This window comes from Meleagris gallopavo, chromosome 24 (assembly GCF_000146605.3).
Source record: "Meleagris gallopavo isolate NT-WF06-2002-E0010 breed Aviagen turkey brand Nicholas breeding stock chromosome 24, Turkey_5.1, whole genome shotgun sequence".
NCBI lineage: Eukaryota > Metazoa > Chordata > Aves > Galliformes > Phasianidae > Meleagris > Meleagris gallopavo.
This window is the reverse complement of record NC_015034.2, coordinates 2,707,902-2,720,897: the sequence shown is the minus strand read 5'-3', so window position 1 is coordinate 2,720,897 and position 12,996 is coordinate 2,707,902. Positions and strand designations below refer to the sequence as shown.

At 40.6% G+C, this 12,996-nt stretch overlaps 1 protein-coding gene across 1 annotated transcript; it reads left to right on the top strand.

The window, feature by feature from the left end:
• The first annotated feature begins 1,245 nt into the window (after positions 1-1,245).
• On the top strand, positions 1,246-12,540 carry PLAT (plasminogen activator, tissue type). The gene is made up of 14 exons (XM_003212406.4): positions 1,246-1,372; positions 2,925-3,026; positions 3,769-3,808; positions 4,225-4,356; positions 4,719-4,832; positions 5,711-5,885; positions 6,446-6,537; positions 6,765-6,939; positions 7,282-7,367; positions 7,741-7,936; positions 8,427-8,563; positions 8,664-8,804; positions 10,383-10,531; positions 11,291-12,540. Exons 2-14 carry the CDS (start codon positions 2,946-2,948, stop codon positions 11,447-11,449), a joined length of 1,677 nt encoding a protein of 558 aa, XP_003212454.1. The 5' UTR covers positions 1,246-1,372; positions 2,925-2,945; the 3' UTR covers positions 11,450-12,540.
• Positions 12,541-12,996: the final 456 nt, after the last annotated feature.

The following is a 12,996-nucleotide window of genomic DNA, read 5'->3' as shown; positions in this document are numbered from 1 at the left end:
ACAGCTCCCTGTCTTCTTGTCCTGGGGGCTCCAACCCTGGACGCAGTGCTGCAGAAGCAACTCCAGTAGCAAAAAAAAAATATCGTCTTTAAAAGAAATGGAAGTTAACCCATTTGTTCAGCAGTGCCCAACCATCCTTTCTCAATACAGACTCCTCTGGAAACAGTCAATTCCAACTGTTCCTAAAGCAGATTTATGGCATTTACGTGAACACCTGCAGTTTTACTCAGAGATACATATGACAATCTTGACACAGATTTCCATACAGAGAAGGCCTAAACATTCAAGAGAAATAGTTTCCTCTTTCCAGTGTTCAAATTGACCCTTAACGTGTTTGCTGACAGAGGAATCTGTGCACTTACTTCCTGAAAATGGGAGTCCCTCATATGCTATTTCTGTCTGTGCTTGCACTAAATTTTATCAGAAACCAATTTCTAGAGAATAAATTCCTAAAAGTCTGCACACACCTACTACTGTAATGACTGTATCATCCATAGTTTTCAGTTCTAAATTCAGTTAGAAAATTCCTCATTTGGATTTGGCTGCTGCACTTTCATAATGTAGTACTTCGTGACTGATGTTTTTTTTCACTCTAGCTGAGAAGTTTCATTTTCTGGGATGGACATTATCAGTGAACATTTAGCTCTGGTCCTTAACATGCTCTTCCTTATTTCTACCTAGAGCTCCTAACATTTCTTCATTGTTATCAATTAACTCGAGAGTTCTGATTTCTTCTTCCAGCACACTGAGGCATGTTGTGACACAAGGTCTCTGTGCCCAAGATTCTGAGGGATGTCACTCCACTACAGCACACTGCTCCAGCTCAAAGCAGGAGTTTCTCAGCATTACTGTTAAGCCTGCAGCCTCTGGTCATGTTAGAAACAACACACCTGTGCATTCACTTGAGGTGCTACCTATTGCATTCCTAGAAGCACAATGAGACAAAACAGCTCTCCGTAGGGGATACAACTATTCTCAGTCTCACTGAAGTTTAAGGTGTCTAATGCAGAAATGTTTGTTTTGAAGGCTGCATCTGCTCTCTGATTAGAATAAAGAATGAACAAAGCAAACTGGCTGCAAAATCCAGTATGTAAAATCCACAAGTCAGCTCTCCTCCTGTCCCATGCAGAAACCTCACAGTTTGGACATGTGCCACTCTGTCCCAGACCATCCCAAGATCTTGGCTGCTATTTTTCCTCTTGGAGGAGTGGGAAGCACACCCTACTGCCCTCTTAAGGCTCCACCCCTTTCAGTGCAGTTTTAAGTAGCACGGAGCTTTTCAGAGATTGTAACAGAGATGTGGAAAACGTAAAAACAGACTGGTCTGGGAAGCCAATCAGCAGCAGAAAACAAGAGAGGAAAAGCAAAAAAGGTATGTACTACTCTGTACCCATTTAAAAAATTGCATTTTCTGTTTTCGACATGATTGGAATTATCATCAAATGCTTTTAATAAATTCTACTAAAATACCAGGGCAGTTAACCAACTGAGCTATTGCCTTTCAGTTTCTGAAGACATACAATGCTGGATAAGACTTCTAGCGTCCAGTTGCTTCAAGCCTCAGCAAGCAGTAAAAGGGCAAACAGCCTCAGGCTGAAACAGCAGGGAGTTCTGGTTCTCTAGGTTACTGAGGGGTAAACAGAAGAGGGAGCTACTTTAAATCACTACCAATGACCTTTTAAGCTGCATTTAGAAAATAATTTTTAAGGTGTTATGCCATATCTGTAAGATAGTACTAAGAGAGCGAGTATTACTCAGCTCTTATTAACAAATTATAGTAGAAATGTGTAATTTAAAGCATTACTGATAACGATGCTTCAGCAAAACCAGTACATCTGCAGCATTCTTTAGGTCAACTCAAGGTCTGTGACTGCTTAAGAGAACTTTACCAGAAAGCACACTGCTGGCAGGTTTCCACTTGGAGTTTTGTAAACACAGTATTTTTCAAACAGCTATGTGGTTTCAGTTTGATAGGGCTTATCACTCAGAACATTCCAATCTACTGGCATATACTGTACCTTTCTCAAGACTGAAAAGTAGCTGCTAAAATGTGTTAACAGTTTTCCATGTATAGTAGGACACCAATCATTCGTGGTTGGAAAGGCATAGGAGAAGGGAAGAAGAAAAGAAAGGGTGTAGCACCGTAATGTAAACCAGCTGGAACAGGAAAAAAAAAAAAAAGGGAAAAAAGGATGCAGTAGAGCAAAAGACTACGAGCCACTTATACATATTAGACCATCTGCATTTTTATGATATGAGAATGAGATAAGAGATGCCATTTTGGCCAGCAAAGGAAAGAATATACATTGCTTAGTTTCATCAACATTTCCACGTACCCAGGACTGACACTGCTGTGAAGATGTCCCCTGATGCCCACAATGTGTTCTCTGTCCAATGAATACTCAAAACCAGGCAGCACTCAGACAATATTTCTTAGCCTCAGTGAAAGAAACCATCTGCCTCCTTTGTTAGGAAACAAATTGGGTGAAGAGAACTGAGTACAAGACTGTGACATATCTATCTCCTTGCAGTCAGAGGCTACAGGGTCCCAAATTCATGCTTCTGCCAAGAAACTTCCCACTCAAAGCCAATACATGTATGTATTAAGCAACAGTAACATGAAATACAGCAGGATCACGGTATCCAAATGTCCTTCCTATAATTATTTGTAACCAGGTCTGTTGAAGAACTTTTCCAGGGAAGAAGTTAATTTCTAATGAGGGAAGAAGCAGATTTTCAAAGCAAATGAGATGAGTGGAGGCAAAGATCCGGATTCACAACTAGACTGAATTGCAGAGAGCTGCGGAGTAGAAAGTGGATTTTAATGTAAAAAGCATTCTCATTATTTAAACCTGAAGCTTCGAAAGTCATTCATGCTGTAAAACATCCTTTTCAACAGTTTATTTTTTCTTTTACCTCCATAGACAACTTGAGTTCTGGAGGTGATGTGGAAAACACTCAGAATGAAAGGCAAGCTCCTAAGTCTCCTCCTGTTGGTGGGAGCAATCAAGACTGCTCAGTGCCAGGTAAGAGGTAATACATCAAGTAATGCTCTTGCCATCTCAGACACTTAACCTAGTTTTCAGCAGCTCTTCTTACCACTGACTCCAGCCGTATGTATCAAAGGAAGGATCTAGTTCTACTGTTAGAAATGAGGAAGAAAAATAATTGGCTGCAGGATATGCATCTGTACCTTTCTGCTCCTTCCTCCCAGTCCACTTTCAGTATTTAAATATGATGGGTAGCAAGTGAAAGTCTTGCACTGAACGATCACGCATCATTGCAGGCACGTCCAGTCCATGCTGAGCTCTTCTTATGACTAATCTTCTTAACACATGCTCTGAAAAATGAAAGTTAATCAAAGTACTCGCAAGGGAACTGCAAGCAAAAGCTGCTGAGCAAAAACAACTGCTTGTTCACATTTACACACTTGCAAATTATTTTCATGGATCTCCCTCAAATAGCAGAAAGCAGACAAGCTTTAGTTAGCAGTTGGAGTGCTCCACCAGCACATAAATACTTCACAAATGATGCAAGTACAACACACCACCAAACTCACATCACTCAAGTGACAAGCAGTAACCTGATAATCTGTGCTAATTAAATTATTTGTTGTTTTTCAGTACCCGTGCTGAAACACTTAACACAGTTTTCACTGTTTCCTGATTTTCAAGACCTCGAGAAGAGATGTGGCTTCTTGAGGGCACTTATTCTCTCAGTTTCCTTAAGAGAGCAGTTACTCACAGAATTCACCTTCTCTATTTGCAGGGCTTGCACATGCGTTACAAACGGGGAGCCAGATCTAGAGGTAAGCCAGGCAAAGTACAGCTGCATGACCCAGAGGCTTTAAAAACAGAGGAGAGGAAAGGAGATGACACTGAAGGAATGGAGCCTGAAAGTTGTTTTCCATGGCTGGGGAGCAACCCTGAGAATGGCAGATTCAGAAGACAAAATAGAGTATTACCATCCACACCTTAAAGAACAATGTTCTCCTCTCTCTCTGTTCTTCAGTCATAATGAGGATGGTCATTAGCAGAACAGAACATTCAGCAGCATAACAGTGACAGAAATGTGATAGCTTGAGTCTGGGAATAAGAAAGAGTGGCCTGTTAGACTGATTTATCCCTTTGTGGATACTTTTTACCCTGGCAAGAGAGAGTTATTTTGCTCAGCAAGGTCTTTTCCATGAATCTTTAAAAGAGGGTTCCCTTTCTCCAATTACAGCTATTTGCAAAGACTATTCATCTGGACAAATATACCAGCACAGGGGGAGCTGGCTGAGACTCTCGGGGAGCAGAATAGAGTATTGTAGGTGTGACAGTGGTCGGAGTTACTGCCACACTGTGCCTATCAGAGGTGAGTATGAAGAAGAAAAAGAACGGAAAGGGTGGGAGATGACAAATTATCCATCTAATCATCCTAAAGAAAAACTCCATTGTCAGGGAAGGAGTTATCACACAAAATTTGGCTTGAAATGAAAGCATCAGTATACACTGACTCAGACAGAACTAAGGAGGAATGGGCAAGAGGCTGAGAAAAGCTTATGACACTGTTAATGGAGAGAATGGAGCAAAGGAAAGAGTCTAACACTACATACACATGTTAGGGGAAAGTAGAACAGGCTAAAGGAGACTGAAGGAGGAGGACGGATGGGCATGCTGCCAGCTGTTTAAATTCTGTGAATTTAAATCGTTTCCTGGCTTTTGTTTATTCCACAGCCTGCACTAGAAATAAATGCTACAATGGGGGCCAGTGTTCACAGGCGTATTACTCACCACAGCTCTTCATCTGCCTCTGTCACCACGGTTTCTCTGGGAAGCAGTGTGAAATAGGTAAGTATGCTACTCCAGTTATTGTGAACAACGCTGCTGGCTTTAGCCATGCAGTGCAGAAGGATTAGGTACTCAAAACTGCTGCTGTACAGGGGTCCCTCCACTAAGTTGCCTCTTTTTGTGGTAAAGCTAATGCTTCAAACAACTTTAGAAAAGGACACGTGGGTTTCTCTGTGTCTCATGGGGCCTCGGGTGGAATATTGCATCCAGATCTGGGGTCCCCAGCACAATAATGGTGTAGAACTGTTGGAGTGAGTCCAGAGGAGGACCACAAAGATGATTAGAGGGCTGGAGCACCTCTCCTAAAAATAAGAGCATCGAGCTTGTTCAGCCTGGAGAAGAGGAGACTCCATGGACGCCTCATTACAGCCTTCCAGTACTTTATAGCAGCTTCCAGTACTAACAGGAGGGAGACAGACTTTTTATACTAACAGCAATAGGGCAAGGAAGAATGAATGGTTTTAAACTAAAAGAGAAGAGGTTTAGATTAGATGTTAGGGGGATATTTTTCACTCAGAAAGTGGTGAGGTGCTGGAATAGGTTGCCTGGAGAAGGTGTGGATGCCCCATCAATGGAGATATTTGGGGCCTGTGCAGCCTGATCAGGTGCTTGATTTAGTGGCTGGCAACCCTGCCCACATCAGTGGGGCTGGATCTAGATGATCTTTAAGATCCCTTCCAACTCAAGCTACTCTACGATTCTCTGGCCTCTTGATAAAATACTAAGTTTTGAAGACAAAGACATTTGTGTATATGTAGAACTTGCCTGGAATGATGCTTCACTGACTTACGAGACAAGGCATCTGGAGCCAACTTTAAACAGAGCAGAGTCAGAGGAAGCAGAATTTGTGATGCTGTTTTTTGTTCCCTTTTGCTCAGATACTGAAGTTAAGTGCTACAAAAATGCTGGAGTAACATACAGGGGTACGTGGAGCGTAACAGAGAGTGGGGCTGAATGCTTGAATTGGAACATCAATGGCTTGATGGACCATAAATACAACGGCCGAAGAAAGGATGCTGCTGAGCTGGGATTGGGCAATCACAACTATTGCAGGTGAGGGACTCACAGAACACATTAGAGCTGTAAGAATCTGGTTATTCTGAGAGCTTAGGGCAAAAAAAGGCTATTTGCAACAGCCTAGTACCACCCATAGAACCCTGGGAATAGGTGCAAACGTTGCAGTCCAAGAGCAGCAACTGATAGATTTCTATTTCTGAACCATCTAAGAGTGGATGTTTGACAGACTACAAAATGCATGCCTCTCTCACTTCATAGCCTTTCCCTTGTGCCCATTGCTGTCTTCTGTGTTAAAAACTCTCTTTGCAAGCCAGTTTCCTATCACATTTGCCTGCAGATCGAGACACTCCTCAGAACTCTACAATGTAGTACTTCATGCACATGATCTAAACTGCACAAACAAGCTATCCACTCTTGCTACTAGCTGTCTCATCCTCACCTCCATGCTTTTATAATTAAAATAAGAATACAAATGACTTCTGCAGGTTTGCTTCACCCCTTCACTGCTAAGCACAATCAAGTTACTGAACTAGATGGCACACTTGAGACTAGTAATTATAGCTTTATAACGATGCATAATGTCATAACTCTTTCAGAAACCCAGATGAGGACTCCAAACCTTGGTGCTACGTCTACAAAGGGGGAAAGTACACCTGGGAACACTGCAGTGTGCCCTCCTGTTCAAAAGGTACATGCAGGAGGGCAGAGAATGGGCTTTAGATATATAGCAAGTCATGGCAGCTCTAGAGTTCTCCATGGTTAAGATATTCTCATGTTAAACCATGTTTAAGGTTTTAATATTTATTACAGAGCCTGAGATAAGTATAGCTAATATATAGAAGCCTTGACAGAAATCACAATTGGAACAGCTGATGGTTCACGTGCACCATTTAACATGCAGTTTTCTTATTTAAGCTGGAAACATCAATTGCAAAACTGGAAGAGGCACAGATTACCGAGGTAGTCACAGTGTTACCAGTTCTGGAGCTACCTGTTTGAGGTGGAATTCTCAAATCATTGCCAGCAAGCTATATACTGCTTGGAGAAAAGATGCTTACCAGCTAGGCCTTGGCAGTCACAATTTCTGCAGGTATGTATTCAGTAATGCAGTGAACTTAAAAACAAGTTTCCTTGTGGTAATGTTGAGGCAGGGCTCTAGCTGTTTACATGAGTTATTAAAGCAGAGTAGGGATGCTACGGCTGGGAATCAAACTCACTGCCAATGGTCATTTTCATTCCACTTGGTCTGCCTCTACTTCTCTAACACCAGACTCCATAAATGAAAATTTAACACGCCCTTGTGCCTCCTGTGTCTCTAAAAAGATCAAAAAGAGTACACTCAAAACCCCATCTGCTGTCCTTAAGTGTCTCCTTCTCCCTAAGCTCTGCAGATCTGGTGATACAAGTTTTTCTTCTCCTTCCTGTACTGCAGGAATCCTGACAATGACAGCAAGCCCTGGTGCCACGTACTGAAAGGAAAACAGCTCACATGGGAGTACTGCGATGTGCCTACTTGCTGTAAGGATCCTAACACTCCTGATTCTGCTCTTTCTTCACAGCATTACTGTACTGAATGTTGCAAGCCTCTTATAGTAAAATAAGAGATGGGGAAAAAAAGCTCCTTAGGATAAAAAGAGATTCTATGCCTCAGCTGTCACAGAAGTACCTCCTCTGCCAGATGAAATGATCACAGAACGAGGAAATAGGAAAGACAGGGTTTCTTTAGTGTGTTATTTCAAATCAGTACAAGTTTCCTAGGAAACAGGAATGAGTCAGATACTGAACAGTTCGGGTCAGGCTGCCTCAGTGTGCACTGACAACCAACAGACTCTTGACCCCAGCTCGCTGCAAGAGTCCCTGAACAAAAAACTTATTTGTTTGTCATCTACAGCCAGCTGTGGCCTACGGCAGCACAGAGCACGCCAGTACCGGATTAAAGTTGGCTCCTATGCAGACATTGAAGCTCACCCGTGGCAAGCTGCCATCTTTGTGAAGTATCGCCGAGCACCCGGAGAGCATTTCCTCTGCGGAGGAATTCTGATCAGTTCCTGCTGGGTTTTGTCAGCTGCTCACTGTTTTGAAGAAGGGTGAGTTGTGGATTTGGTACTTTTTGGGAAATCACGAATTTAAAAAATAAAAAAAAAAAAAAGCCTGGAAAATTGAAGCATCCAGTGTTAGCCTTACTGGAAGAGCGAAAGACTTGAAAAAGACATTTACTCCACTAAGTCATTCTACAGTAATGAATTATAATTAAATGTGATCGGTATTACAGGCAGGCATTTACTGGACAAACAAGCATTGAGGTACCAGAGCAGAATATCAAATAGCTAAAGAACAAAGCTGTCAGCACAGAATGCTGAGCCATCTAACAGCAAGAGACCTACAGAGGAGCTTTGCCATGGTGGCTCAAAGCAATTAGTGCAAGAACTAAAGCAAATGGGACATCTGAGATCAAACTGCCTGACTGATGATGTAGTAATAATACTAAAGTAAGAGAAGCTCCAACAGCACATCTTCAAGGTAAGGCTCTACTCCAGTTAACAATGGAAGAAATTAAATACGCTTTCATTTTTAAAGTTTTAGTACTAATCAGCTGAAGATTGTGCTGGGCAGGACTTCTCGAGCAACTCCAGAGGAGAAGGAACAAAAGTTTCAGGTGAAGAACTACATTGTACATGAGAGATATGACTCAGAGAATTACAACAATGATATTGGTAAGAATTTCTTTTTGATGGTTGTGATTTGCTAAAGCTTGATGTTAGTCAAGTGGTGATTCTTGTTTGTTTGTTTGTTTTTTTCCCCCCTGCTGTTCAGCTTTGCTGCAGTTGAACTCAGACACAGAAGACTGTGCTATTGAAACAGACACTGTTCGAGCAGCCTGCCTCCCAACACCAGACCTGCAGCTGCCTGATTGGACTGAATGTGAGATCTCTGGTTATGGTAGAAATGAAGAATGTAAGTAGAAGATGCATTGTGGCTAAATCTAGGTCCTCTGCCCCAAAGAACTCAAGCCTTTAATACTGTTTAATTTGTGACTCCTGAATTATTTCATGGAATTACATTAGCACCCCAAAATATACCTTTATCTGGAATATACATAAAAACAAGTTTTGGTTTATTTCATTCATCTGAGATCTGTCAGCTGCCTGGGTTAGCAGAGTTTTCCTTGAAACTCTCAAACAGTAGAAACACAGCAAATGGCATGATGAATAAGGCAAAGTTTGTCAGTCAAGGCTCCCACGTTTCTGCTGTACGATTTACTGTATTTAATTATTAACTTAGAAATTGTCATTCTCACAGAAATCCATTTCTGTCAAGATTTAATATACCATGCATTTGTGGGTACTTGCATTAATCAGAAACATATACTGACTGTACAGCAATTAGCAACAACAACAAAAAAAAAGCTAAGGGTGTAAAAGTCCTGGATATATATTAAAAGGTCAGCCAAATTAATCAGAACAGTTCAATTGGGCAGTACCTACAAAGGTCATGAAATCCAACTGTCTGGCTGCTTCAGGGCTAACCAAAAGTTAAATTACAGTCTTCTGATTATGCCCTCAATACCTCGTGAACACTGACAGGCATGCAGTATCAACCCCCTCACCAGGAATGGTTTTGAAATAGAACTACTTTAAAAACCAGAGCCAAGAAAAAGCCTGGAATAAAACCTGTCTGGAAGTACATATAGACTAACCTGTATTTCAAAAAGGAAGAAAAAGCAGCTCTAACCTTACTGGCATTTACTTTTATTACCTTTAAATTGTAAACACTGAGGCAGAGACTGTGAAGCATCCATCATAACAAGGACAAATCATGATTTGAGCTATTAAGGCTTTTGGAACAGACTTAACATACAGCTTCAACAGACAAGCATATCACAAAATGTTTTAGAAGAGCTAAAGCTAGTCCTTAGCTTTTTCCATAGAGAGTACAGTTACCTCTTTCAGAGCAAAAGGACAGTGCAATTATAATTTAAAATCAGTCTGAAAAACAGTCCTGCCAATTTTCAACTTCATGCAGTTGCAACTATGCAGAAGAATAAAACCAACATGCAAGGCAAAAATAAATCAATTCCATTCCAAGATAACATGAGTGTGCATTCCTATCTAGTTATTCAGTATTTTGTACAAGAAGACATCTGTTTTTAACTAACCCAAATCCAATACAGGATCCCTTTTCATAGATGTAGTGATTATTAGATGCACTTCATTTAGATTGATGTCACTCATGCAAAGATGACCCCCCAAGAGACCTAGCAATTTGCACCCTGTAAAAATCTGTAGCTTCTGAACTTGCTGAAGCAGCAAAATTGTCTTTCAACTGTATTTAAATTGTTCTCACTGGCAAAGCAGAACCTCTGTAATTAAAAAAAGACTCCTGGCAAGGAAATACTAGTTTTGCCACCCTTCTTTCCTGCCACTAATTAGTGTACTCTCCCAAACTGCAAAAAACTGAACTGCAAAGTTATATATATTTATATATATATATTATTTCTTTTCTTATATTCACATATCTTCACATCCCTTTCAGTTTCTCCCTTTTATTCAGAGCACTTGAAGGAAGGCCACGTCAGACTATTTCCAGCCAGTCGGTGCACCACAAAGCATCTACACAACAGGACAGTTACAGACAACATGTTATGTGCAGGAGACACAAGGCACCTTGATGATGCTTGTAAGGTAAACCCAGTTTTATTCCTTTTTTTTTTTTCCCCTCCAGGTCTATTCTTGATAATTAACTAACAGAACTTTTCACAAAAATCATTTAAAGAAGTCCTGCATCTGACTACAAGGAAATTCTAGAGAACTTTTGTTTAACAGAACTTATCTGTTGGGTCTTCTTTTTAATTCCCTCTCCATCTTTTCCTCATGATTAGGAATGCAAGCTACATTCACTCAAGCAAACCAGAATACAGACTGAAAATTCTAAATACAGGAAATACCACAAAACTGAACAGGAAACCCCACCTCAGCAGTTTCCTATTATTTTCTATTCTGTGAGCAAACATACCTAAATAAAAATCAGCATCTTTTCAGTTTCACTATCTCTTCAATACTCACACTTTACTCACAATAGCATGAAGCAGCTTGGATGTTTAGGGTTTGAACAAAACTATTTCTTGTCTCTTAACAAAAATGCCTCACGTTTCATAAATGTGTGCTATACAAGGGTGGACACCTTAGTTTTAGACCGTTTGGGGTCTCTACTCTGATATGAGAATATGAGAGGAGCACTAAAGAATTCTGTCTGAAATACAGAAGGCACTTATGTGAAAGTGCTGTTACTGAGAGCACTGGAAGCGTGGTGTCCCTGATTTGTCAGTATGCTGCACAGAGTATTTAAGGAGCATCTAATGTACCATTATAGCCACTGAATAGGTAAACAATGCAGAACATACAAAAAAAGGAGGTTCTTACTAACCTGGTACCTTTCTGCAGGGTGACTCTGGAGGGCCTTTGGTCTGCATGAAGGATAATCGCATGCATCTAATAGGAATCATCAGCTGGGGAATTGGCTGCGGCCGCAAAGACGTTCCTGGTGTTTATACAAATGTGAACCGTTATCTTAACTGGATTCAGAACAACATGAAATCCTGAGGAAGGAAGTAACTATCCATAATCCCACGAGTGTGCCCTTACAACCTGCTTTGAGGTGTTTTAAGGACAGGGCATCCTACCTGTCCAGATGCTTATGACTCAGTATACAAGGAAGACATGCTACTGTGGGTGGTACAGGCAGTTTCTCAGAGTACTCCACTTTTCTTACTGCAGGTTATCACAGCTCTTGCTCTTTCCCCTTGCACCTCTAAGTTTTTTCCTTCCATCAAATCACACAGGTAGAACTGAAACTAAATTCTGGCTTGCAAAATGTGAGCTACGTCGTTTTGGGAACAGGGGTGAACTTAAGGCAAATGAGACTGATTTCATTTCCTGATATTTTCATCTCCCTCTTTAGGTCACCAAGACTCAAGAGACACACAGACACGTCTTCTCTAACACGGCCCTAGGGCATACCTCAACAATCTCCTTTGTGAAATATGTTCATTATTCAAATTTACTCCCACAAACCCCTTCCTCATCCCTCCTCTTTAGAGGAATATTCTTTTCTAGCTTTTAAGCCACAAGACAAATATCTCCCTACAAACAATGGGCTAGATGAGAAAGTCTCACAAACTCATATGAAAAAAACATCATTTAAAAAAAAGAAGTGCAATGGAAATACACATACTTTCTTACTCAAAATACAACTGCCTGCAGCAAGGTGAATCAAAGAAGGGTTGAGCTTGAGCCTTTACTCTACATAGACTTTTTCTAGCTTGGGTTATCCCCATTTGGGTCTCACATAGCAAAAATAACACACTGTGCAATGTCCACTTCAAAAAAACACTGCTGTAACACTTGTGTGTGTGGGGAGAAGAGGGGAGAATAAGTCTTTCAATGTACTTTTCTTTACAATTCCAAAGGTGTGCTTTTTTGGTTTTGTTGTTGTTGAAATACCATGCAAGTATTGTAAGTTATTCTGTACTTGTCTGGCTTAACAATAAGATTTCCACCACTGTAAGAACAACCAACAGGTCTAAACTTGTCCAGCAAGACAATAATCCACACTTAACTCCACTGAATTTACAACTGCACTCTTTGTAACACAGTATTAACAATGGATTTGTAAATAAAAATGCTAATTCTTATTTGGATGCATATTAGAATAATTCTAGTTAGGATTAAGCTCTGTCCTTATGATGTTTTACTCTGGTTATTTACACTGGTTTCCAACTCCAATAGAAATAACAGATGTTTAGGCATGTGCTGCTTGCTTACTTATCCATGTACCACTTGCTTTTTCAGTTTGGAACAAATTTGTTAGCAGAGACTAAGCTTAAGCTATCTGAGCAAAAACAGAATGGCATGCTTGTTAGGACACTCTGTTCTTGCTGTTGCTTTTCCTCCCTACAGGAACCAAATATATAAACAAATAATAGGTAAAAATCATAACACAGCCTTACCTGTCACAGAACCAACACTCATTTTTTGACTACATAATTTCCATGCATTACCATCAGTTACAAAAGCAGAAGGATAAGTCTAACTGCAGCCTCTTCAAGAGCTTGCTAGGCATACATCTATCTAAAAGTAAAGATCATATC